Below are 26,983 nucleotides of genomic sequence, written 5' to 3'. Positions count from 1 at the left end.
AAGTGTCAGAGGAAGTGTGAGTGAGGAAAGCACTTGTCATTTTATTTAGTTGAGAGCTGAATTTCCTAGGAAGCTGGAGCTGGTTGCACCAGCTGTTCTTGAGTTCTAACTTAGTCTGGTTAGAAGGTAACTAAGTGGAGATTTACACATTCACAAAATTTAACCTGGTGAATATTTATACCTACTAACTGCCGTGTGGAACTGTAGCTAAATGAACCAACTGACAAAACTAAGGTTAGCTTGCTAATATCTGACCTGTTCAGACTTAATATAAGAGCTGAAACTTTTGGCTCCTACAACAGTATTTTTGGAAGTTACATTAAAGCTCGTGATGCTACAGTGACTTCCTGTTTTTATAGTTGGTTGCTTATTGGATGATGCAATAGATGTTTCCTTGCAACTGCAACTTTACACATTCCTAAAGTTTTTACTAGAAAACTAAGTTTGTGTAACCTGATTTAGTAAATCACTAGTTTGAAACTAATTAAATGTCACAAGACTTTACACACAAACCTGGTGATGGATTTAAAACAGCTGGTGCAACTACGGTGTCGATAATGAATATGTGATGTCATCCACTCTAGGTTTAGACATTTCGTGCAACACACAACAATGTTAACATCTGAGAAGGCCTGAAAAGACCAAAAGACTTTAACTGTGATAACAGAGCGTAGGAAAAAGCTCGACTAATGTGATAAAGTTAAAAGGTTTTAAGTTTAAATTAAATTTCTAGGTGAAAGTAGGAATGAGTATGAAAAGGTTCAAGGGGAGTTGAAAAGAAAAGCTCCATTGACTTGAATAGGGAAAATCATATCCAAAGTGACTTGATTAGTTCATATGTAGGACTGGGTGTTACAATCCCTGAAGTTTCTGCATTACAATTGACTTGACTGGGGTTGTTCTTGGAGATGACCACTAGATGATGTTACTACCATTATTATTTATCACAAGACACCCTCAGCTGAGGCAGGCTGATCAGAACTGGGTGTGTCTCATGGTTAATCTCTAGATGGTCACTTGGCAGCAAAGATAGTATCTCTTCTTTTCAGCCACAGCCAGACTGCTCCTTTCAGTGGCATTGGCAAGCACTTTCATTGCCTTCCTATGGGCCTCTGACTCCTACTTCCCTCAGGAGCCTTGCAATGGAATTGGCTACAAAGCCCCTGCAACCCACCTCAATTTGACACACTTTTACATTTCAGCCCCGCTTCTCTGCTTCAGCTGCAAAGTTGGCGGATCACAGCCTTTTTCATTCGTATGCCTCATCCACAGCATCCTCCCAGGGGACCGTCAGCTCAATGATGAAGACACGTCAGCAGGAGTTGGACCGGAGGTCCAGATCCGGTCACAGTTTGGTTGTTGCAATTTTGGATGGGAAGACGAGTCTCTGGCCTACTTCAACACACATTTCCCAGTCCCTTGGCTGCGTTAAGTGGGCATAAGTTGGGAGGTGAGGGGTTAGCCCCCCATTTCTCTCCTTCACAGATGAAGGATGGTAGCTGTGGGAACAGTGTAGAGCAGTGTTGTTGATTTGCTTGAGGTAGCTGATTGTATCCTGCCTGAGTTTTTCCACCTGTTCATTGCCCTTTGAGGTCTACGTTGTACCATCATCTGAGGCTTTTGATGGGCTTCTCCAGGACAGTTGGTATTGGCTAATCATTGATGCGGAATCTTTTGTCTGTGAGCCGGCCTTTGACACTGAAAATACTGCAGGATCTGCTGTGTTTGATTCATGCCCATTTGATGTTTCCTTGAAGTTTATCCAGCAGGCAGTTGGTGACATACTTTTGTTGGTGTTATTGTGGTCATATCATCCATGTACGCCCCGATTGGAGGAAAACACAGCCCATTCTTCAAGTGTTCCCCTCTGACCACTCATCGTAATGCTTGAATGATGAACTGAATGATGAATGATGAGATCCTGAAAGTAAGCTTTGACCAGCTTTCTGATGCCCTCTGGGACGAAGTTGAAAGCTGTCCAGAGTCTTGTGAGGCACTGATGCAGAGGCATTGGTAAAATCGAGGAAAACCACATGCAGGGCTCTTTTCCTTCTTGGCAGTTTGTATCTGGTGCCAGATGACATTTGCATGTTCCTGACATCCTGAGAAACCACATATCCCAGCCTCCTGCACTGATGTGTCAACGAAGTTGTCGCTCTGCAAAAATGCTGAGTCTTTGGGCCACCACATCTACGAAAATCTTTCTTTCAACATTCAGAAGACTGATCTGGTGGAACTGGCTGATGGTTGAGGAGTTCTTTTCTTTGAAAATTAGGATCTCTCCTGCCCTTTGCCATGCCTTAGGTATGATTCCTTTCCCCCATGCCACTTTCATTAGCTTCCAGAGGTATAGAGGAACACCGGGAGTGTTCTAATAGAGCCTGTAAGGAACACCATTGGGCCCTGGCGCTGATGCTGTTCTTGCCCATTTTACTGTGTTCTCCACCTTGTTCCATATAGGGGGGCCTTGTGTCCATCTGATGCTCAGGTGGGTGAATTGGTGGCATGTCATCTGGAATGGTTACTGGCTCATGCCTCTGGTTGTCAGAGTAGGTCTTCCTTGGGTGCTCCTTCAGTTCCTTTACAGGTACTCGAAGGATCCCACTCTTCTCCTTGACAAAGAGGCTTTTGACAAACTTCGAAGGGTCTCTATAAAAGGGGTCTCAGGCATTCTGCTCTTTGCAGCATTGCCATTTCCTTTACAAGTCTTTCAATTTCCTGCTGTCTCCTGGAATTGGGCTGGACTGATGGTTCCTTCTGTGTCCTGTCCACCCCATAGCTTAATATGGTGTCTCCCATTTTCTCCAGTTTTCTTTCTAAGCATCCCTTCAGTCTGTCTAGAAGATGGACACGGTCTACGCTGATGGTCTCACACTCTTTCTTCTGTCAGGACTTAGGTCACAAGATTTGAGGCTTCCGTCCTTTCAACTTCCTCTTTAATTCTGGCCGAGGCTGGTTGGGCTCTGGACTCATGTCTGTTGGTGGGTCTGTACTTGGTTGAGCTTGCAATGCAAGGCCCTTTGCCGAGCTCCCTCATGCATATCTTGAGCCCTTTCTCTGATGTTATCTTTGTCCAGCCACAGATGCAGCTTTGTATCTTTGTCCTGCCAGCGCTGCTGCTCTGTCAATTGCCATGCTTGTCATCTGATTCATTGTCATTTTCATTCCTGGGTCTGTTACCGTGTGGTCTATCACTGAGTCACCTTGTGCCCCTGCTCTCATGGACTCAGGGGGTATTCTTCGTCTTGAAGTTTTTGTACCAATAGATGGGTGGATCCAACACGCTTACAAGCGATGGATCCTGCTGGCATGAATAGCTAGCTCATGCCAGCCCTGCTGGGGTCTGTTCCCTCCAGTCAGCAGTCTATCCAGACCATCACTAGGTCTTTCCCTGGTTGTCAGCTGCCCTTTCACAGCGGTCAATTGTTTGTTCAATGAGTGTAATAGAGCTTTGTAGGCCACTTGTACACTGACAAACTCACCTTTATCTGTACAAGGAAATCCCTAAGGTGCTCCTTGAAGGCAGGAATGTCCTGGTTTAAGCTGAACAGCCCGGTCACAAACACCTTCACCTGAGCACTAAAACAAACAGAGAAACACAAACACTTAGAACAACTCCACAGTAATGACAAACAGGTTTTTACTGCAGTACAGATTGTGTGTTCATGTGTATTTTACTCACTCTTGTAGGTGAGGGAAGGCAGTCTTGAGCAGGTTTGCTACATACTCCTGGATGAACACCTGGTTGTTAGCAGGGGTGGCGGGGTTCAGTGCCGTGGTGATCTTCCCCTCCTCAACCAAGTTGAACATGTAGGCCAGGATGGATGCATGCATCGTCAGGCCTGCAGGACACATACATTTACTACAGAAACTATCATTCACACAGAATTCTCACCTCTGACATTGTATTGTGTATAATATCTGCGTTCAGAATTCAGTTTTTGTGAAGTTAAAGTGCCCTCTGTGGTCATCTGTGTAAACTCACCAGCAGTGTGAGATGTGTCGGTGACCACAGAGAAGATGTGTTGCAGGATATCACAGAAATATGTCTGATAGAAACTTTGAGCAGCTGCCTCCTCCTGAGCCACGTTCTGTAGCAACGTGTAGAGAATCTGCAGACCTGGATGAGCAAAAACACAACTCAGCATATATTATCTTTTATGTCCCCCCTTTGACACCAGTCCCCACTAGACCCTGGTATAAAACATGATGAAACACAGCACCTTAGTTTTGTTTTACATCATTTAGTATTCATGCTCTAGGTGTTCTTGCTCAATAAGAACATTAATAAAAGTAGTAAAATGGGTGTGAGTCTCCCAGCAGTCTTACCGGTGTCAGCCACGTTCCTCATGGTGTGTTTGAAGGCCCAGATGATAGAGTCCAGCACCAGTTTGAACTGGGCCGGGGGGATGGCGAGGAATGCAGGGAAGCAGTGGGAGTTTACAGCTTGGAGTAAGTAGAAGAAGTGGGTCCTGTGCTCGGGATACTCCTCAAAGTTCTAGTAGAAAAATACAAGACTTATTTTTAAAAGAAAATTACATCACCAGTCTGACAAGACAAAGCATAACTCAAAATATTTTATACCATAGGACATGTGATTGACACATTTTAAATGTTGAGGGTTTTTTTTTTCTTCAAACATGACAAACAGGGCATGGAAATGTCTTTATGTAACAGCTCTGTGCAGGCTGTGACTAGTTTGCCTCATGGTATCAGAGATGATCGCCAACAAACAGTTGAGAAACTCAACTCCCGCAGCAGTTTTTCATTAGTAGTTCTCACAGTATAGGTTACATGAAAAATGCACCTCACAGAGCTAAAAATGACAAATCGAAATCACTTGTTTCATCACATCAGCGGTCCTAAACCCAAAGATATTCAGTTTACTATCATCTGCAACAAAGAAAAGCAGCAAGTCCTCACATTTATCAAGCTGAAACCAGCAAATGTTTGGCATTTTGATCTAAATATGACTAAAAAAAAATAGCTGCAGATCAATTTTCTGTACTATTACAGTATCTGACTCATCGTTTCAGCTCTACATACAATCATAATCATCAGATCAGGTTTTCTGTTACTTTAGACTGCAGTCAGCTGATTGACATCTTAAATTGTATCTTGGTTTTCTACTAACAAGGACCAGTCACGTGAAAGTGCACAAGCATTATAAGTCTAATACCGTTTGCTGTGAAAGCCACATGATAGACTGCTGATATGTGAGAAAATGAAAGCTGCTAATTCAAATGTTTTATGATTTTGATGACTGAGGTGCTCACTCCCCTACCACACTGAGACAGTATAAGATCAATGTACAGTATTTAACTAGTGCTAATCATCATCAAACACTATACACAGATGCAGAAATAAAAGGCTTTCTGCTTGTGTCACATATTTAGAAAAATTGTAAAATTCTAATATCCACAAATCACACAGTAAACTTAACTGTTTTTTGATTGGATGATTGAAACGATGATCAGCGAATCACCATTAAGAATCTTAGCTGTCAGAATACGAGCAGTTACCTTGTTGATCATATTCAGGGTGCACTCAAAGACGGCGTCAAAGATCTGGGGTATCTCACTGGTGATGTGTCCGCCCAGTTTGTTGACGATGGTTGCCATGGTGCTGAGGACCTCAGGCTCACGGGCGGCAGGGACATTGCGCTGGTAATCAATGAGGACGGCGTCCAGCAGCGGTGGAACAAAGTTCTCCCCAACCTGGAAAAGAATGGGAGAGATGAGCAGGGAGGGAAGGAGAACGTGAACATCCACACATTTAAAAACAGGAGCTGGAAAAAGATTCAAGAGAGGATTCTCAAAGGTTCAGTTTTGACAGGTACATTACAAAAGTGCAGCTAAATTGTTGTATATGTCTTATAACTCGACTCAACAGAAAAGCTATGAATATTAATTGTTATGCTGATAAAAATACAGCTAAGGGCAGAAATGGCCACAAGGAAATGAAATCTTTGTGTTTGATCTAAAAATACCAACTGGATTAGTTGTACTTCTTTTCTACTGTCAACTGTTTCATCGATTGCTTAAGTATGATTCCTTTTCTTCGAGTGAATTTAGAATGAAATGTTCGTCAAAACACTCAAAACAGATTAAAAAAGTAAGTCAAGGTCCATTTAAAAGCTTCATCTTCGGAGCTTTGAACAACATTTAACAGTCTTTAACAGATGGTGTGACTGCAAGATGACATTGCTTCAAACATCAATCTCAAAAGGTCAACAATGAACTTTCACACTCAGGTCTACTGTTGATAATGCTGATGTAGCAATTACACTTCTACATCTTTTATGATTTCAGTACAATTTCTCACCATCTGTGGATCATTTGATCGGCTGACCCAGCCCGAGATCAGTTTCAGAGTTTCTCGTTTCACTGTCCTCATGCTCCGGATCAAAGGCTGTTTTGTCACCATCTCACCTGCAACACAAAGAGGAAACACATGTTAAACATATATGAAGAAAATGTCCCCAGACTTTTGTCTAACAATATACAGTGAATTACATTCAGCTCGATTTTCATTTGCATCTTCACAAAACTCAGTCGCTATACCGGTATAGCGACTGAGTTTTGTGAAGATGTATATAACCTCCAAAAACTCAACTGAATGCCACTGTTGAGCATAGATAGATCTGCAGGAGCGTGTTTGCGAATCAGGATTTCCTCTCATCTGCTATACATTACAGTCGGTGCACACACAGACGTTCAAGTAGGATTGGGTGATATGAAGAATTTCTGCTTTGAGATGACAGATTTGTCAAGCGCTATACTAAACCTTTTCTACCTTGATTTGTCGGCTATGCAATTCATTACATTAGCCAAAATCATCGGGTTATTTAAAAAAAAAAAAATCTCAATCAAATTTTTAGGATTTTATATATATATATATATATATATATATATATATATATATATATATATATATATATATATATATATATATATATATATATATATATATATATATATATATATATATATGAATATATATATTCATATTCAGAAGCTAAACGTAGCTGGATAGTTTCCTCTGTCCTGTCAAGTTGATAACTACAGTTTTTAGTTTTGCTGCGCTGCTCGACATAATGAGCTCAGGATTTATCAGGAGGACGACTGCTTTACTCCAAACAGTATGAACCTGGACTGTGTGTGTAACAGCTGACCTATTGGATGTGTAGAAGAACATGGAAAATTAATTAACATTAGATCCTGACCGATCCTGTGTGCGTGTCAGAGATTTAAATAATCAATGAAGTTATGTTGCTGTGTCTCATGTGTAAATGCACACAGTGTCTCTGAATGGAGGCGCAGCTGTGGGGAGATCACTGCATATGACTCTATATATTCCGACACGGCACTAGAGCGAATCAATAGGACGGTCGTTTGATTTTCATGAGGGGACACAATGCATTGTATATTTGTTTATCCTGTTATCAGATAAATTGAACACAGCTTTGGACGGAGCAGACCCCTGGTCCGGTCCTTCCGCCAGTTAATAAAGTAATTTGGTCTTTGAAAATGGAAATGATGTCCGTGTTTATTTGCATATAGAGCGGGGAAGTGACACAAGTGGTCACTCAGGATGCATGTGGAAACGCATGTTAATACCAGGTGAAAACAGGGCCACAATTAGTTCCTCCTACACAGATTGTCATGACCATAGCACATATAGTAACTGGTGTGTACTTTGTACAGAGCATTTCTGCCCTCCTCTGAATCAGTGGCAAAAGTCCCTGATACATGATCATTACTGACACACCTCATACGGCATCGCTCCTCTCAATTAGACAGAGAGCGGCTCAGAGATGAGTCACCAAAACAGACGCAAGCAAGAAGAAAAACACAGTCATGCTGGTCTACCAACAAAATGCCATTACTGTATGACAAAAAAAATGAAAAAACAAACAAATACTTCAACCCAATACATACATTGCTGTGCTGTAATAAAGAAGAAATCTATTGCATCTATAGAGCCAAGAAAACAAGTACAAACTGATCTTCAGAGATGTGGTATTAAACCTTTTGGGTATTTGTTTTAAACAAGAACACAGACGATGCCTTGTTCACACAGAGGACAGCATGCCTAAACAACAATGGAGCAACGGTCTACGCAGTGTACGGATCTGTACATAGATTTAACAACCAAAACAAGGAACAGTTAAGACTCAGCAGTGTTAAGGATACATATGTTTATATCTTAGAGAGAGAGACACTAGATGGTTTGTAGATGTTAAGAGGCCATATGTCTCTGATGACTCTCATGTGACATCAGAGTGTGAACAGCGATGAGATGAATCTGTACACACACACACACACACAGACACACGTCCCTTACCATTTGTCTGAATGGCAGCAGAGATATTCTCGCTGAGGCACTTGTAGACGTTGAGCATGTCAAGGTAAATTCGTCCCAGCTGGATAACAAAGGGGTGTCCCACAGCCTTACAGGCTCTGACGTTTGTTTTCAGGATGCTGCCCAGCTGTTTCACAGTCTCCGGGTCCTTCAAAATGTCCACGTTCTGCAGGTGGAGAGATTAACACATTGTTCTTGTTTGTCTGTCATTTCCTACTGTGTAGTGATCTGACATTCAACAGTTGCTGGCTTCATTTCACTAGAAATATAATAAGTCAACCATTTAGTGCTGAAGACAGGACACTTACAATTATAATTATAGACTGCATTTCACAAAATATGTTTCCTCTAGGAAGGCTCAATTAAACAGCCAGATTTTTGAAGGTAGTTTGGTGATGCAGGAGTTTAAATCATCAGTGAAATTTAACAACTTCACTCCGAAGACCAGTTGTATCTTTTGTGAATAAACATAATATTTAAAACAGATAAACAAGTTCAAAATGTAACAAGTTAATTAACAAACATTGCTAATTTGTTGATAGTGTTTTGTTCAGTGTTTAATGGCCTTTGAATCCTGGCTGCACTTCGGATGAAGACTGATATACTGGGTAACTCTATCATAATTATAATTAAATACATAATTAAATTAATTAAAATCATAATTAAAAAACAATATGTGGTGGTATATTTGTCTCTTACCTTGGTGGCCTGCTGGATGATGCTGTCCCACACTTGATTGGGCAGCAGCATGTATTTCTCTATCAGGTGCTCCTGAACAGCCTGGTCTGTCTGAGCGCCGATCATATAACCTACTGCCTCGTAGAACGTGTGCACCTGACACAAACAAAAGAGCTTGTCAGCGAGTAAACTTGATTGAGCAACAGCAAATGAGAGAAATTCTGGCAACAGCTGTGTCTCTCTGTATCTGCAGCTGTAAAGTCTGATAAATCTCTAGAGATCGTTTTTAAAAAGCCATGAGCGTCAATGTGCTGACCTGCTGTGGTTGAAGGTCACAGATGATGGTGTTGATGTTGTTCAGGATCTCGTCGATGAAAGGCATCACCTCTCCCACCTGCACCTGGATGAAGTGGCGCCGGCACTTCTGGGCGATCTTGATGAATGTGTCGCACGCCATGTCCTGAACTCCGTCATGGGTCTCTGATGAAGAGGGGACAGAATACACATCATTCAAGAGCATTCTATTCATACATTTAACATTTTCAAACCAATGTATTTGAATTTCCAACATTGCATTCAAGTTTAAAAAATTAAACCTTCATCTCTCACCGTGCATGAACTCGAAGAGCTTGTTGACCACGGTTTTGAGGAACTTCCAGTGCGCTCTGAGAAAGCGTGGATACTGGCCAACGATGTACATGATGTTGGAGGCTATGATGGCCTTGTTGTCCTTTCCCCTCTTCTGCTCACACAGACCCAGCAGATCCTGAGACAAACACAAGATTCAGTGTTTATTGTTTGATACAATGAGTTGAAAAATAGCAAATGACCTGACCAGTGAAGGCTTTAAATGTTTACTTACAGTGTGATACATATAAACTAAGCAATTTTACTTTTTGTTGACGCTTTTGTGCTTTTTTTAATACCTTGATGACAGTGACCAGGAACCTCTTCTCGTCCTCTTCGTGCATGGCCCCGCTGATGGATCCGATGGCCCAGCACAATGTGTTGAGGTTCTTCCAGGACCACTCGGTACCGTTCACCTGGTTGTGAAGCTTCTCTGTCATTATGCGTTCCGTGTCGGCGTAGTCCAGGTGAGTCAGGTACACTGCAGGATGGCAGAGTATCAGTCAGTGTGCAATTGGTGGAAAACAAAAACTTAGAGCCAAAGCACTTCTCTGAACAGCTGTGAACAGGACCAAACATGAAACAAGTGAAACAATGGAACAAAAGCAGTGTGTGACACTGATCAATATATCCATCAAAAAACTATTTCACCAGCAGTTGGTGCCTAACAGCTACTGTTTTACGAGTCTGCAATCGTTATTATGTGTAGAGCGATCATGATCGCTACATTTCAGCCAATGTTACAAGTGACCAATAGTAAAGACTATAAATATCAAAGCTGCATCCATCCATTTTGTGAACAGCTTATCCTATCGAGGGCCATAGACTACTGCAGCCCTTTTCTGGACAGGTCGTTATTAAACCCAGTTCCAACTCCTTTAACCTGCTCTCTTTGGCCCCCTGAGGAAACCTGGACAGACACTGGAAGAACATGCAAACTCCACATAGAGCAGCCCCAGCCAGCAGGCGGTACTAACCACTGAGCCACCAGATTATCCTACAATACTTAAATAGTAAAATGAACCTAATCTTATCTGAGTGTGCAGGAAGCTGCATTAATCCATTAAAAAGTTACTGGATGGATGCATAAACTAGAAGATATACAAAAGAAATAGCAAAAAAGAGCACTCTTTATGGTTTTGATCAACTAAACGGCTTTTTTTTTTTTTTAATTTATTTTTTAAAAAAAAAGTAGATTGATTACTGAGTCGTACCAAGTGTTTCCCTCATGTTCTTGTAGAGGTTGATGGAGTCTGTGTCCTTCATGAACTCTCTGACCACCTCTCCCTGGTCATTCTCCACCACCAGTACCTCCTCCGGCTTGGCCATCCGACTTACCATCAGCAGGCGCACCTGTCACGAGGGATAAACACCCGTCAGCACTTGCACACATCGAAGAATAAACTCATTGCTCTCACACTTGTACACAGACACTCACTCATATCACGGTGTAGCCTCTGTGGGCATAAATGTAAAAAGATGATTATACTACGAGGTGCTTGTCTCAAGGCTATTTCCACACACTAAGTTATGAAATGTTACATGTTATTACCAAAGAGAGGTTATTTTATTTTGCTGGCTGCTGATTATCATTGTAACTAGCGACTTTTTTGGCAGCAGTCTGACAGCCACCTGTTGCTTGACTGGTGCCAACTGGTTCTAGTATGTCTGCAAGCTAATACTTCAACTGAAACTCTTCTTCATCTGCTGTGCCATCTCTGCCTTCTAAGAAATAGTTTACTTATTGGTATTCAATTCAACTACGGAGCAAATTCTAAATATTTGTGAGTTAATCAGCTGATTGCCATGTTGTTGACATCAAAACAATGTATTATTTTGTCATATTACATCAATTTGTGAGCACATGTCATCAAGTGACAAGAAGGAAGCATGTCAATCAAGGCAGTGGTTGTCTCTCGGAATATACATGTGTGTAAACTCTTGAATTAAAAATAGTATTGGCTCTGTGTGATACCTTGGAGAGTACAGGCAGATAGAGTTGTCTGCGTGGTGGCACGTCAAAGTGCTGGTTGCCAGAGAGCAGAGGGGAAGTGGACGTAGAGAAGGGACTCTCTCTGTAGAGCTCAGCAGCCAAATGGTTCCAATACTCAAGACAGATTTTAAAGATCTCAGTCTCTTCCACCTCTGACACCAGCAACATGTAGTGGAGGGCCTGAAGGAGGACAGAGGAAACGATAAGACCGTGGACTTATTTGTTTGTTCTGTGTGCAGACGAGCTGTCTTACCACTGAGATAATACTGTCTTCCTGCAACTTACCTCCATTAATGTTTCTCTGAGGTTGAGCCGCTTCTCAATGAGCTGCCCGTGCTCTTTCAGGAAAGTGCAGAGGAACAGACTGAGGTTTTGGATGAAGTTCTGCTCGTCGTCCTTCCCGTTGGCGTAGGCCAGCCGAATGTTGGTGTTCAGAGGCAGCATCTAAACGGATATGGATCAAGAGGAAATTATTTGTATCTGAGACAGAGGGAAAGGTCACTGTTGTCTTATCTGAGTCCATTATTTAGCTCACCTGTTTGAGCTGACACATGGTCAGTGTGAAGAGGGTGACAAACTGCTCCTCATACTGGCTGACGCTTACGCCAGCAATCTCTGTCAGGCACTTCAGTGTCACGTTGCGGAACATGGGCACGTTCAAGAACTGAAAACAATGAAACAGATTTAGTTTAAGATCTTTTTTTTTTTTTTTACGTAAACTTGCTACATGACATTGTGTGTGTTTGTTTGTACTCACCTTATACACCAATGTGCTGATCAGTTTGGTTTCAAAGATGTAGCCCAAAGGAATCCAGTTGAGAAAACGCAAGAGGGTCTCCAGAGTGGCGTGGACCAAGGGGGCATTCTGGGAATTTTCCTACGGTGCAACCAATAAGACGACAAACAGCTGAAGGGCAAGCACAATACAAGGTATGATAACACTCAAAAGTAAGAGATGAAGATTTGCTTACCATAACAAACTGGCAAAGCTGGAATATCTGGGAGAATTCATTACACATGCTGGAAGAAACAAAGGAGCATATTATGGAACATGTGCATCTAATACAGTTGGACCCTGACATAGATCAAGCTGTATTTGAGCGAGACAATCTCTCTTGAAATTAAAATGTAAAAGGTCTCTATGCTTGATGTAAAACACATATCCAGCAACAGTGTGACTGATTAATCACTGTCATCTTCTGAGCTGAGTGTAATGAGTCACCTCATTCTGTAATTATATGGCATTTTCTGTATGAAAAGGCTCTTTTCCTGAAGGTATGGTACTTTAAAGTGTAGTCACTACTGTCTGATGTCAGTGGAGCCAATCTTTATTTCAAACAAGCCGACCTCTTCTATAAAACACTAAAATCCTAAAACTTCTTCTCAAATGAATCAATTTTTAAAATCTTAAAGTTGCAACTATAAAGCTTATGTGACACACAAAAGGCTAACGCAACATTGTGAAAAACCTTTAGTCAAATGTAGTGGTTGAAAGGATGCAGCTGGGAGGAGAGTTGGTGACTTGAGCAGGATCAACCGCACACAGACCAAAGAGAAATTCTACTACACTCTGCAGGGGTTTGACACTGTGTATAGCTTAAAACTATAAGGAGAGGGATTCTTTTTTCAGCTGGAAAATATTCTCAAACATGTATCAAAGCTCTGCCAGATTTATGTCAAGTTCAGGACAGCACACGCACAAAATGCACACTTGTACAGCTTTCCCTTCAGTCAAAAGACTGGAGGCTTTAAAAATCTCTGAGAACGTCTGAAGAGATGAAGGGCAAAATAATCAAAACCTGGACAGTGAGATAATGTAACAAAACATCAACAACAGTCAGCAGTCCTTGCTAGGTGACAAGTGTCCTTTGATATGAGGGAAATTACGTTTATTCATCTTTGACTTCCTGCTTCAAACTGTTAAGATCAAAGTCTCCACACAGAGCAGCTGAAATGCTTATATACTGTATATACACACTGTATATTTACAGGCTGCAAACACAAGTCCATAAACTGCCCATAATTAAGACAACATTGAGAATGTCATTGCATAATACTTGTGTCAATGCTGATAGACTTGTCAAATGCAGCTTTGTGGAAACGTGTAAACAGCTACAGGCAAACGTCCAGAGCACTGCGAAGGCAGTTTGTCTTCAACTCTGTTAGATACAGATCACAGCATTACATCACTGAGTTAATTGCCTGCTGCAATATTTTCAAATGCCAACACAATGACATATTTTGTAATGCTCTGAAAGTGCTGGAATAACATGGACTCGTAAATTTGAAAAAAACAAAACAAAACAAAAAAAAACAACAAAACGTTGTTCAATTGATGACAGACAGATGCTGGATAAATACTGTAATTAAGCTGTTTGTTTAGAAAGCTTGACTTTAAAGTCATATTCCACACAAAACTTTGTAGCTTTTGACACATAGAAGCCACGGTAGGTTTTTCCAGCAAAACCAATTCTTTGACATTAGCTACAGTTAACATGCTGCTTCCAGGGGAGGTTAATAAGATGCTGACCTGTCTTTTAAGTGCTTGGCCTTGACCTGGGTCATCTGGCCACTGGAGAAGTCAAAGACCTCCTCGCTGAGCAGCTTAAGAATGATCATGTTGTTCTGACAAAGGCTCTCGCTGGTTCGACTTGCTCCTACAATGTCACTGATGAAGGTGGGCCAGTGTTTGGGCCACTCCTGCTTCAAGATCTACAGACACAGGGACACACATACATTGGTGTTAGATGATTCAAAAGTGACATTTTCCACTGAGAAGGACATGTGATCTGAAAATGAAGAATTGAGGGGATGAATCTGTGACTCTTGCTAAAAATAACAACCCCTCATTTAAATCTCAAGTCAAGCATATGCCCCTGTTTCTACTTCGTAGGAGGACTTAAAATAAAATCACAGAGTAGTAAAGCAGTAAAGACTGTAAAAATGTGTTTATGATGTAAAACTGAAGTGTGTTTCTGACGTGACATGATACAAGCAAACCCTACACAAGTACAACTGCAACATACATGAACACACATTTAAAACGCAGCCTCCTGAGGATGAGTGTGGAATCTGGAGCTCCACAGTCCCTGAAGGCCAAAACAATGTTAGCTCAGCTGACGTAAGCAGTGACTCATTCTCACTGGCATTAATGCAAAGTCACTCATGTAGCCAGTGAGCCAATTTCTCTGTCCCTCCTGCGAATATACATCAAACACATGCGCGCAAAGAGGTGGTGTCAAATTGTTTTTCACTCTTCAAGATGATCCTCCTGCCAGTCATGAGGCCACAGTAACACTTAACGACCATCAGCTACCTCGGCTGAGACGTTCAAGTAGAATTAATATTAATGTCATTTAATATTTAATAAAGAAGTTAGGACCTGACTGACACCGGGTTCAGAGTCTAATTGAGAGTGACATCTTCAGGTTAAAAAGCATCACTACAAAAGTTGAGGAATTGTTGAGGAGGAAGATGCAAAAACCCACATTGTTTCTGTGCTCTTTCAGTATAATAGAGTCTGTTGACGCATCAGTTTCTGTTTATATGCACTGTGTGGTACTGTGTGTCACATGGGCTAAACTGTCAAACATTCACAGGAAGAGAGAGTGATATGACTAATATAGTTTATCTGCACTAATCCATAATCCACACCAGGCAATGATAAAGGTCAGTGCTGGTATTTTAACCTGTGAGAGCCAGTAGGAACCACTGAGTCATCATGTTGTATTTCGCTTAATATACTTCGTAATATAAACAAAGATAATTTGGTATATTATCTTCTTGTATAGTGTGTATTATTTATACTCTTGCAGTATTAGTGGCTTTCAGTGAGTAAGACATAAGCAGCTGGCTAGATCTGAGCCTGTTGCTCCGGTGTGCTCTCTTGCTGTCAGTGTGGATATCTTCATTGAAACTGTTTGCTGCCATTTCTTTGTGCCGCTGCACAATTCACTCACATGCAACGCTGTGGGGTTGGGAAAACATTCCAGCATTGTAACAGAGCACAATGAGCTGTTTCTGACCGCTGGTGTACCCAGACTGTGATGGGTTACAATAATGGTAAAGCTTCATATAAACAATACAAATCAAAAAACACTTGCAGACTGGCTTGAGGCATCCCCACCACAAAACAACATTTAAACTTCACAATATATAAAAGCACACAGGCAATGATCAAATGCTTTCCACCCACATCAATAATGTCAATTTCAGCATGTTTTCTATTAAAAAGTCTTATTTTACAAACAATTCTCAAGCCTCAGATGTCAGTTACAAAAAGATTGAAGCAGGCTGATGCACTGTGTACACATGTGATGTAGTAAATGGGCTTTAACAGTGCAATCAATGTCTTCTCCACTCTGTAGTCTAAAAGCTCAGCAGCAACAGACGGTGAGAGGTTTACAAACAGCTGATAGATGCTCTAACAGTCACAGTTTGGAGATTTCGAAGGCTTACCTGAACAAGGATCATGTTCAGCTTCCCAATGTACACCTTTTCTTTCTAAAAAATAAACAAGAAAAAAAATTAACTCTGATTGCATCATCTCAGTTTCATAACATTTGTCCAGACTTTGTCATTTCATAACATCAAATTACATGACAATGATTGCATTATTCAAAACTTACACACCACAGAGCTGAAGCCTTTAAAACACCAAATAATGTAAATAGTAAAGACTCTAAAAGATAGCAAGGTGGCAGCATGTCCCATCGTTTGACATTTCATTTAGAACATTGAAAATCATGTTGAAATGTAAATGAACAAAAATCACTTCAACATCATCAAAATCATCATCATCTCTGATTTCAATTCCAGTTTAGTTTTCAGGGTACATTTCAGTTCAGTTTCAGTTTTTAATTTTTGGAAATTAGTTTTAGTTTTGTTTAGTCATTGAGCATGTTTTCATGAACAGTAATAACACTATTAATATTAAATAATAAAGGGAGCTTCAGTTATAACTTCTAACTTCAATTAGGCAGGGAAACTACATACACACAGTCAACATGGGTTCCTGCCATGTTGTGTTCAGACAGTTGAGTCATACATGTGGCAACAACAGTGGCAAACATACTGCACATAACAAGAAGTGACTTTCTGAACATTTCTGTAATCAATAATGAATTTGAATTCCTATTTATTTCATTTTACATCAGAACCACACTGATGACAACTGATGTTTGTACACTTGTTGCCTCTTTTATGCAGGAGATGCATGTTTGCAGGTGGACTGTTCATACATCAGTAAACAATAAAAATTCACTGGAGTTGATTTCACTTGTTGACTCGCCGAATGCTGCATTCTCTGGATGAAAGGCCTAAAAAGTTGCTGTCGGTGTTGTAAAACACAATCGTAACGTAAACTTCTGGTTGTTTGAGTGGTTAAGCTGGCTGAAAACCAACTGAGGTCACCATATTTGGTGTGTAGTACACAACGCTATGGTTACACCAGCATTACTCATGGCTATACTGAGACTGGCTACGAGCAATGACAGTTGACTCACAAATATGTTTGTGGTCAGTACACCTCCAGTCCATATCAATGAGTGTAAACTTCACACGGAAATATTTGTCCATTTCAATTTAATCAAGACTAATTATAGAAAAAAATGATCATTTGTTCTAACCTACATTTTTGGTATTTTTACATTGATCCAACTTTGGGATAAAGTCTTAATGTTAAGAGGATATTTCATCATAACTAATGTGTGCTGCATTATTTTATACATGTATGACAACTACCCCAGATATTTTATTGACTTTTGATTTAAATTCAACGTGTTACTCACCTCCACATTTGAAGCATCTGATGAAGTCTTGATAATCAGACCAACAACATACTTTTTTATACCTGGCAAATATACAAAGATATCAGAAGAAGAAGAACACTGTTAGCATGCAACAATAAAATGTGTAAACCTCAACATATCCTGACATGACGAGTTGCCTGGGGCACGATACTCTGTAATCCTACACAGTTTGCTGGCTCATCACTAGCTGAATCTGCCAATCTTATCCCCGTATACCCCTGCTTTATAAAAAAAGGTGTGGTCCTCCATTTACATGCTCCTGCCAAGCCAGTTGGTCAACATATGGATGTGGGCTGCAACTACCACTGAACTTGTATGGGGCAAAAACTGTGGTCAGTTCAGTGGGAGTTACATTTCCCCGGATGTTTTCACAGACAGTCAACATTCTCAATGTGAGCAGAGCATGTTAAAAAACTGTGTTTTCAGCTCCCTCGCATTTGTTTAGAGGCTGTAGTTGTACTGAATTCTGAAACTAATGTGGTGGGGTGTAGTGAGCGGAGCCGAAAACAAGGCAATACTCTGACACAAGGGGGGAAAAGACATACTTGCCGGTCGCCCTGCACTGGGTTTGCCACTTGAACAAAATTCAGGCATCTACGGTCAGAAGTAGGGAAGTCTTAGGTCAATGAAAAAATGAATTTTGAGCAAAAAATATAAGAATGAAGGGAGCAGTATCAACTGATTTGCACATGATTGATCTTTTTTTTTCATAATTATTGTTTCTTTGCTCAAACCACAATCTTTTAAATTTCAATCCCATGCTGTTTTGAGATTCTTTAAAAAAAATCCAAAAAATGTGTTTATTTATAGTTGGTAACAAAGGACATTAAATATAGTTTTAAAAAATTAAAAAAAAAACAAAAAAAACAAGGGATAGTGGAGATAAAATCGAATTAGCAACTAAGCAAGAATTACGGAGGATTTAAAACATTACATATTTGTTACATCCATACAAAATTACTGAACTGATACTTCCTCAACACTTCTACCCATGATCTTGTCTTAAAGAAAAAAAGTTGAATAATTATAAAATTACCATCTGTAAATTTTCCCAGAAAATGTCATTAAAGCACCTATGAGTAAAATTTGAAAATTTCTCAGCTTGGCGGCACCTAGTGGTAGCATAAAAAAAGACAGTGTGGCAGACATCAATGCATGCCAGTTCCCCCTCCAGCTTTGCCCCACAGATTCAATCTAGGTGCACTAATATAAATGGGCTGACTACATCGATTATCATTGGGACCATCTCCTTTTTCTACAAACAAAAACTCATGCCATCATAATAATTTCAAAAGGTACTACAATCACATAAAAATTAGACACATACATGTTAAAGCAATGTAAGCAAGACAAGAAATAACTAACTTAAGTTCTTCTACTGCTTCAAAGCTCCCCTTCACAAAGCTTTAAAATCAGTGCTGGGGTGTTTTTTATTGTTTCCTCTCTAAAACAACTGCTTCAGTCCAGAACCAAACCATTTTGCAGCAGCCAATGCAAGCCAGTCGAGCAGAAAACAAATCAGCACACTTAGTGGCAGAGTACTCCTCAACTTGGCAACCGCACGTCACATTTAAAAAAAAGGCACTAACAGGGACAGAATTCAAGTATTTGTGAAAGGTATCAAACACAGATATGCCACACGGTAATAATTTACCTTCACACTGATTCCTGGGAAGAATCTTCCATCTTGTTTTGATAACCGTTTCCAGAATCTGAAGAGCATAGTACTGTAATATGCAAGGAAGGAGAAGCATTAGGATAAAGCCCTTATGAACACACTGAACAACAAGCACTGTGTAATTTTAATACGAACCAAAAACAGTATGAGGTGGACCAGCCTGTAATAGCTTGTATTTCTAAATTAAAATCGGACTGAACCACATATTTCATGCAGATTTTGTAGTATGCAGAACATTGACTTTTAAGTGTTTTTTTTTTTTTTTTAAATCTCTAGAAGCATTAAGCTGGAACACTGCAGAAGTCCTGCTGTTTCTCCCAGCATCACACCAGACAAGACAGCAGAAAAATAAAACAATCCATTAACCAGCTTTGGCTCTGATTGCTCCAAGAGTGAGTCTAATGGACTAGAAGAAATAACAAGGTCCATGGTAAATGTTTCTTTACCAAAGCTACAGAAACCATGTAGGGTTGGGCATCGAGAACGGATTTTGACTGGATTGGAACTGGTTCCAGTATATAATAATTTTGTGAAGAAACATACTTTCTGATTTTGCTTATCGACTCTTGAAAGCAAAGCTCGATCCTACTATGCGTCTCTGGTTGTCAAAGCACAAGTATAGTGCTTTTAGTGTTATAGTGGCAAACTGGAGCTTGTTGTAGATAAGTTTTTAAAAAAAACAGTAGTGATACAGTGAAATATGATCACAGTACTAAAATAATTGCATGTAATAAAAACTTCAGTGTATCATGATGAAGCATTAACTTAAGCAAGGGTACAAGACAGCGTTCACACTAACTTTGGTTTCGATACAACGGGGTTGCCAATGCAGAGAGCTCCAGCAAACCCCACAGAGTCTCCTGGCGAAAAGTTTATCTGGCTCAACTTTTGCCAGACCGCAATGTGACGCAATTCTGCAAGGAGTTTCACTGGCCAATCAAAAACATGCTTGCTCACATTCCTGGTAAATTAATGAACGCCATATAAGATTTACTTTCTATATACTATTTGCTCTCTAAGGCGATAGAGGCTTTGTGGAGTGAGCAGCCAGATCAGGCTGATGTTCTAGCGGGCAATCCTAGAGAGCATCATTAGATATGGAATTACAGTATGGTTTGGCAACCTAACAGTGCAACTGAAAAGCCTGCCAGCATGCACAAAATGCCTATGAAGGTAAAAGTGAAGAAAGAATATGATCCCATACAGAGCCTGTATGAGCAGGCAGTCTTGAAAAAAGCAACAAAAATCATTGCGGACTGTCAACATCCCTTCTTCTCTGAGTACGAAGAAAACTCTCAGTGCCAAAGTGCAAATCAAACCGCTTGAAGCTATCGTTTGTTCCAGCCTTCATCAAACTGCTGAACTCCAACGCTAAATCTTAGTGCAACAGAGCAATGTGCAATGAATACACAAGCACATTAGCACTTTAGCGATTTAATTCTTAGTTTCTTTTTAAGCCATCGTGTTGTCAATGCCAGATGTATAGTCAAATGTCCCTTATGTTTTTAAGATGTTTTTATGTGAAGTAACTGTCATGCATCGTGTCAAACGCTTCTCATGTTTTTGTGATGTTTTTTAATGTGAAGCAACAGACCATAGCACTGTGCCCAAGACAAACTTCCCCTCAGGGACAATCAACTTTACTCTACTCTACTCTACATCACAACTAAATATGAAGTCATTGTCACTATGACAATATTCCAAGGAAGTAAACAGCGGTGCAGTGATTATTTTCTGATAATCCTTCAAACACATGGATCTACTAGTTAAAATGGACCTTTTGGATTGTGTTTTACGGTATCAGTGGTACCTGAAGGAAAGTGGCATCTTGAATTTTTTTTTGTTCGTGGGCTGGTTTTGGTCTGAATGCCCACTAAGAATGCATCATTTTCAATGTCCCCAGTCCCCATTAGAATCATCTAATGCTATCATGTCCCAGTAAAATAACATCAAGCTTAAATATTATTAGATTAATCTTCATCTTGATTTTTCTCACTAAAAACACAATCACAAAACACCATAGGATTTATGACAAATGGCAGTTTATGGCAGCCTAAAATCTGCTGAAAATAAAGTTGGTTTTTGCCTTCATAATTTGGTTTCTTTTATTACTGAAAAAGCACGCCAAGAATCTGAATGAGCATAATCAACTTAATAAGAACCAGAATCATTAAGCAAAATTCAAACCAATAAAATCTCATCGATACCCAACCCTGAACCATGTGACTCAATTATCCTAAAACTAAAACACAGAATATGGTTTAATCAAAATAACAGGGTATCACTGGTGTGTCATAAGGAACAGCAAGACCAACCACAGGTTACGCCCTGTATTCAATTCTGGGTGCTCTATAGTGAAGCATGAAGACAAAACCAAAAACCTTTTATTTCAAAGTTAGTTATTGATCTAGTGTTACTTCAAGTGCCTATTTCAACTGTAGGGATCATCAATACAAGGGTACAATGATTCCAAAAAATAATGAATGGCATGTAGTATAGGATGTTATTAAAGCCGGATTAACAATGCGCTACAGACAATGGATGCTGGGAAGATTAAAGGTGAAATCTTTGGCACGCTGACAAGTGTCACATTTCTGACTTGTTTTGTTTCACCTTTAACTGCCACACTTTGCACAAACCACCACAAGAGGTTGAAAGAGAGAAATTACCAGCAGGAAATCTGACAAATGTTTTGCAACTTTTTTTGCTGGCAAAAGCACATCATTAAAGGGTCTTGGCTGAAGAACTGAGGGGGACAGAGGGAGGAGGAGGAGGAAGAGGATGCACTGAAAAGGAGAGAAAGGTAGGGCGGGAACAGAGCCATGATCCCTACAGGTGAAATCAAGTCTTCAACAGATTGTCTCTCTACTATGGATCCTACTGACTGCAGCCTGCACCCTCCCTCTGTCCAATAAAACAGATGCAATAGAAACGGATGAACAGAATTCAGTCAAAGGGAATTTAAAAAGGGTAGACCTTGTGGAGGCCTGCCGTCAAAGCCTAGCTGTGTCATGATGCACAGGATGACACACCCCTTTTCTTCCTATTACAAGCCATAAACATAATGGAACATTGTGATTAATATCAAATAGTCACAGCTTGAATTCATTACATTTCTTCAAATATGATTACTGTAATTATGAATACGAAGCCAAATGTTCAAAGTGCTTTGAAAGTATGCACTTTTAAACAATTCAAACAAGACAAATGCAGAATTCAAGAGGTGTTTACCTTTTGTTTCCTCTTTTCCTCTAATGTCCCTATTTTTTTTGGCAAATTACAAATTTGGAGCTATAAAAAGTACTGTTGATACATCAACTCAGACATTAGTAATGAATGTCAGTGTTAAAAGCAATCTTACAGGCAAGCAAAAAAGAAAAAGGCAAATGTCACCAATTGCTTTGAGGAAGTTGTGGATGCATTGCACTTAACTTCATATTGAACATTTGCTTTCCATTATGGTTCATTATTAGAATATGTAATTACACTTCATCATTATAAATATAATGGCCAATTCTGTTTTCTTAGTACAATTCTCTGAATGTGTCTGAAGACTGAATCACTGGGTTCACTAGTCACAGGCAGTTTGCTTTATCAGATGTATCAGCACACTTATCAGTAGACACACTGTAAGAGATAGAACTATCTGAGAACCTCAAACACTAAGGATGTTGATGATTAATTAGTAATTAATTAATTACTGTTATGAAACTGATCAATCAAGAATATACTTATTGACAATGCTCAAGCAGTGTTTGTGAACCTGGTGTTTCCGGCAGTTGAACATGTGCCAAAATGCTGGTACATCTGTGATAACCATGATCACAGGTCATGCTGCGGGTATAATGCAGACATTTTTTATATAACAGGAAACTGGAGGGTAAAGGTGTTGCTGTCCTTGATGGTATACGTGTTGGAGATGGTGATTTCACTCAAACTAAAGTAAAAGCTTATTTCTTGCAGCTCTTTATCTAAACATTTCCCTGTGACTGCCTGTTTTTCTACCTTTGCCCATTTTCCTTTGCAAAACTGATACATTGATGATTTTTTTTTAAATTATCAAGGAGTTCCAGTAACCACACACACATATGCCCAAATATTTGAATAAACACTAGCAAAGAGAATGGGGCAGGTCATTTAATTCTTCTACTTGACGTTGGCATTTGTAAGCTATAGCCCTTTCTATTGATACAGTACAGAAAGGGTTGGACTTGCAGCTCTGCTTTTTATTCATATCTTAAATGATGTCAAGAAAAGCATAAAAGCTGCACAGAATTATTTTGAAACTTTTGAATTTTGCATTGCCATTTGTTGAAGAATAGAAAGCAATTCAGGAGCAGTAATTTTGAACAACTGTATATTTTATTTTATCTAATTTATGACTCAATAAATATACAGTACCAGTCCAAAGTTTGGACACAGTTTCTCAATCAAGGGGAATGGGAAGGTGTTTCCAAACTTTTGAATGGTACTGTACTTGTGTTCATTATGATTCAACTACCGAATTTACTAGATTGTGCACAGGTTAAATATTTAAATCATGAACATGGCCGACAATTTAAAAAGAAAAAAGCATCAACTTTAAATATCTAGAGAAAGGAGTAAACTATACTGACACATCAGATTGCTATGATTAAGAAAGATCAATGGACTAATAGGAGCACATTCCTGTCAGGTCAGGACTTTAAAAGGCATATTTGGTATTGTATTGTATTACCCACAGGAGGTGACAGGCAAAGTCCATTGTTCGTCTGGTAGGTTCAGATCCAGCAGAATTCATTTTATCTGAAGGACAGAGGTCCCACATAGCTCAAGAGTTAGGGCATGGCACGAATGCCACCAGGACTACGTATTCAACTTCTGCTGGGTCCATGTGCACCCACAATACATGCTCACGGTACATAAAGCTGCTTTGAGTACATTATCTGCAAACCACTGTGATTTAGTGTAATGTTTTTTTTGTTTCCTCTTCACAAATGCCTTTGCATGCACTTCTTCCTCAAAGCACAAGAAAGTTTTTTTTTTCCCACCAATGTTTTGTGGGATGAAGCTTACTTACCTTTGTGTTCATGTTCTGGGAGAACTCAAGGATGGTATCCACTCTTGTCCAGGCATCTGGGTGCTCTTTTAAGTGTGTCAACACTTCTTGCGCCATCCTTTGCTGTATGAGAAATATGGATGACACTTTAGATTTAACATTCAGGTGCCAGGAAGAGACTTGTAAATCCTTGTTGTAAAAAAGGTGGAGGAAAGTCATTTCTAGACTTGATTGTGTTGCACTATTGATGCCAAAGTAAACAGATAAACATTACATGAAATAGTTATTGATAGATGTGTTTTAACGGGTTGAGCAGGAGAGTATGAATTTACAAACAATGCACTTTAGATCAGGTGTGGGTTAAAAAATGAAAATCTTGGCCCAAATGAAACATTTTCCTTTTCTTTTGGGTACAAACATTTATGTTCCATGGCTTATAAAACATTTCATCTGCTTCACATCTTACCTGTGGTCCCACCCCATGATATAGACAGTTCACCACATTATCCAGCAGGTTGATATCCAGTTTCTGGTTGAAGTCCAGCAGCTGCTGTGCTGCATGGTCTGCTAACATTGTCATAATTGCTGGCATAGAGCTCTGCAACAAGGACAGCAGGGGGAGGAGAGGGGGGTCATGAGAGCACCGAACACATTCAACAGGCAAAGTCATGTGAACTGTGTGTTTTGAAACAATTCCAAACAGCTGACCACGTAACAAACATCCCCTCAACCCACCAGTGAGCTGTCATTCTAAGTAGTTCGGCTCATGGTGGCACAAGCCTGCCACTGTTAAAAAAGTGTACAAAGGAAAGGCAAGCTTTGTCAGTTGTCCTGTTGGGCTGAGTTTAAAAAACTGCTGCATTTGGTTGCAAATTATGGGCACAGCGCTCTGATCTACCCCAGGAGTCAGGACTTTGGAGGAGGGGGGGGGCTTTTGCAGCAAAGACAAATTAAGTTAATTATCTCACCCCAGTGGCTGGCAACACCAGACTGTAAGTGTAAATATGTCTCAAAACTTCAGGTAACCTACATTTTAATGGTGATTGGAGGGATTTCACCAGACTGCCTCCATAAAATCCTACCAAAAACAGTGGGTTAAAACCGATCTCTGAAAGACTGATATCAGCAGTTATTTCACAATCAGTCCCTACTGCCGACTCGTTTCGACTACTCAGTCACTTCTTTACAAGACCATATTAAGAAGGTTAACGGAGCCACGTGCCGGATGTACGAGGCGACGTCACGTTGTTTACATCTGTAAAGTGACGGAGTTCACAGTTAACAGGCAGCCTGCGGTTTAAAACTGCGAATAAGGAGCGCAATTTACAGCTGTGTTGACATTATCTAGCATGCTAACAGTGGCTAGCCTTTAAGCTATATTTCTAGCCGTGTGTCGTACAAACAGTTCACATGTGGTTCGCCAATGCGACCACTCCCACCGAGGATATGGTAACGTTACTCACTGTGAAACTTTAGGGGAAGTTGACGCTTTGGGGGATTTGCTGCTACACTTTACATTACTTTTACAGGTCTGTTGGGATAAAGTTAACACCGGCTGTCGCTAAAGCACCGAGCGACATCAACCTGACATCCGCTCACATCACGCACACTGCTGATGCTGCTGTGGATGGGAGAGGCACGGATTTAAATCATACAGCTTTGTTTGGTTACTTATTCATCCGCAGCGTGGCACGTAACGTTACAGGACACGGTTAGTTACGCTTTTTAGTCAGGTTACAGCACTTTCTATGGACTGCCGACGCTAGCTAATCCTCATTAAGTAGTAGTTAAATGCTATTTGGTTATCCCAATGATGCTACTTGGGTATCTGATTTAGCAGGAGCACTGTGACAAGCAACGTAAACTGTATATTAACACAACTTTTTACCCCCACACAGCAAAAAAATGCATTTTATTTCCTGCACAGGTAAAGCCAGTCAATACACGTTAATCACAGCATGGCAGGTTTGCACTTTCACCGCCGGTTACCTACCTAAAAGTCCGAGGCTCTGACTGAAAAGAAGCTACAAGATATAGTGAGTAGTTGAGTATCACTGTTGGTTAGAAAAAGGTTTGAGCAGCGTTGACTGTGTCTCCAGCTCCAGCAGTGAGAGAGAGAGATGTCTGGCTGGGAACAACCGCTGATGTGGATTCAAAAAACTACTACCGCGGCAAACCCAGGAATATGTCCCTCCGGTACATTTTACGGAACAAAGTAAACCTTGATTCACTCATTAATTCGTTGTTGTAATAAATATCCGGCGGGGCGGGATGGAGGTTGTGTGTCTGCGCCTCCTCTCCTCTCTCAAGCAACTGACTCGCAACCGGTTGAAACCGGTTCAGACTGGGAGATTCCATCTCGGTTTAGTTTTCAGCCGATGGCGCCGCGTAAAGTTTGGACTGGGGTTACGCCCACATCCACTCTGCGATTGGCTACAGCTTTGGCGGAGACTTACAAGCTGGCGTCCTATTGGAGGATCGACCTGTCAGTTTGTTTCAATTCGCTCAGGCACCCACGCCACTACTCCGCCCGGAGAGAAAAAGGAGGGCAGACTCCCGTGCAGAGTGGACTCCTGCATGACTCCGCTTATCAGAATAGAGATTAACTTACTGTTTTATTGATATTCCTCAGGTTAAAGCTATGTATTACCTTCATTCATGTTAATTCCCGATAACATGACTGCACACGCGCATTAACACGAGACGTAAAACTAATGTTATTTAATGCTTTTATCCACTTAGACTCCCTCTCTCTGTTAGTTATACCACTTTTAAACGTAACATATCCAGAAAGT

At 40.3% G+C, this 26,983-nt stretch overlaps 1 protein-coding gene across 4 annotated transcripts in view; it reads right to left on the bottom strand.

Moving 5' to 3' along the window:
* The window catches only part of xpo1b (exportin 1 (CRM1 homolog, yeast) b), a 28,836-nt gene extending 2,283 nt beyond the window's left edge, over nucleotides 1-26,553 (bottom strand). Inside the window, exons 1-24 of one of the 4 annotated variants that reach the window (XM_044372019.1) lie at nucleotides 26,182-26,553; nucleotides 24,655-24,786; nucleotides 24,210-24,311; nucleotides 19,127-19,199; nucleotides 17,452-17,513; nucleotides 16,121-16,165; nucleotides 14,193-14,374; nucleotides 12,634-12,682; nucleotides 12,420-12,539; nucleotides 12,198-12,326; nucleotides 11,948-12,106; nucleotides 11,645-11,842; nucleotides 10,884-11,022; nucleotides 9,969-10,150; nucleotides 9,652-9,808; nucleotides 9,359-9,522; nucleotides 9,064-9,198; nucleotides 8,347-8,530; nucleotides 6,325-6,431; nucleotides 5,523-5,717; nucleotides 4,330-4,498; nucleotides 3,986-4,120; nucleotides 3,683-3,842; nucleotides 3,483-3,579 (exon numbers count right to left, since the gene is read on the bottom strand). In XM_044372019.1, the coding sequence (XP_044227954.1) occupies nucleotides 3,483-3,579; nucleotides 3,683-3,842; nucleotides 3,986-4,120; nucleotides 4,330-4,498; nucleotides 5,523-5,717; nucleotides 6,325-6,431; nucleotides 8,347-8,530; nucleotides 9,064-9,198; nucleotides 9,359-9,522; nucleotides 9,652-9,808; nucleotides 9,969-10,150; nucleotides 10,884-11,022; nucleotides 11,645-11,842; nucleotides 11,948-12,106; nucleotides 12,198-12,326; nucleotides 12,420-12,539; nucleotides 12,634-12,682; nucleotides 14,193-14,374; nucleotides 16,121-16,165; nucleotides 17,452-17,513; nucleotides 19,127-19,199; nucleotides 24,210-24,311; nucleotides 24,655-24,780 (3,069 nt within the window). In that variant the 5' untranslated portion in view covers nucleotides 24,781-24,786; nucleotides 26,182-26,553. Of the gene's footprint in view, nucleotides 1-3,482; nucleotides 3,580-3,682; nucleotides 3,843-3,985; nucleotides 4,121-4,329; nucleotides 4,499-5,522; nucleotides 5,718-6,324; nucleotides 6,432-8,346; nucleotides 8,531-9,063; nucleotides 9,199-9,358; nucleotides 9,523-9,651; nucleotides 9,809-9,968; nucleotides 10,151-10,883; nucleotides 11,023-11,644; nucleotides 11,843-11,947; nucleotides 12,107-12,197; nucleotides 12,327-12,419; nucleotides 12,540-12,633; nucleotides 12,683-14,192; nucleotides 14,375-16,120; nucleotides 16,166-17,451; nucleotides 17,514-18,017; nucleotides 18,067-19,126; nucleotides 19,200-22,126; nucleotides 22,194-24,209; nucleotides 24,312-24,654; nucleotides 24,787-25,651; nucleotides 25,817-26,181 lie in introns of those variants that run through there. The other 3 variants (XM_044372020.1, XM_044372021.1, XM_044372022.1) reach the window with 3 other exon arrangements.
* Nucleotides 26,554-26,983: the final 430 nt, after the last annotated feature.

The sequence above is a fragment of the Thunnus albacares genome, chromosome 14 (genome assembly GCF_914725855.1).
Source record: "Thunnus albacares chromosome 14, fThuAlb1.1, whole genome shotgun sequence".
NCBI lineage: Eukaryota > Metazoa > Chordata > Actinopteri > Scombriformes > Scombridae > Thunnus > Thunnus albacares.
The sequence above is the reverse complement of the archived record's forward strand: the minus strand, read 5'-3'. Positions and strand labels throughout refer to the sequence as shown.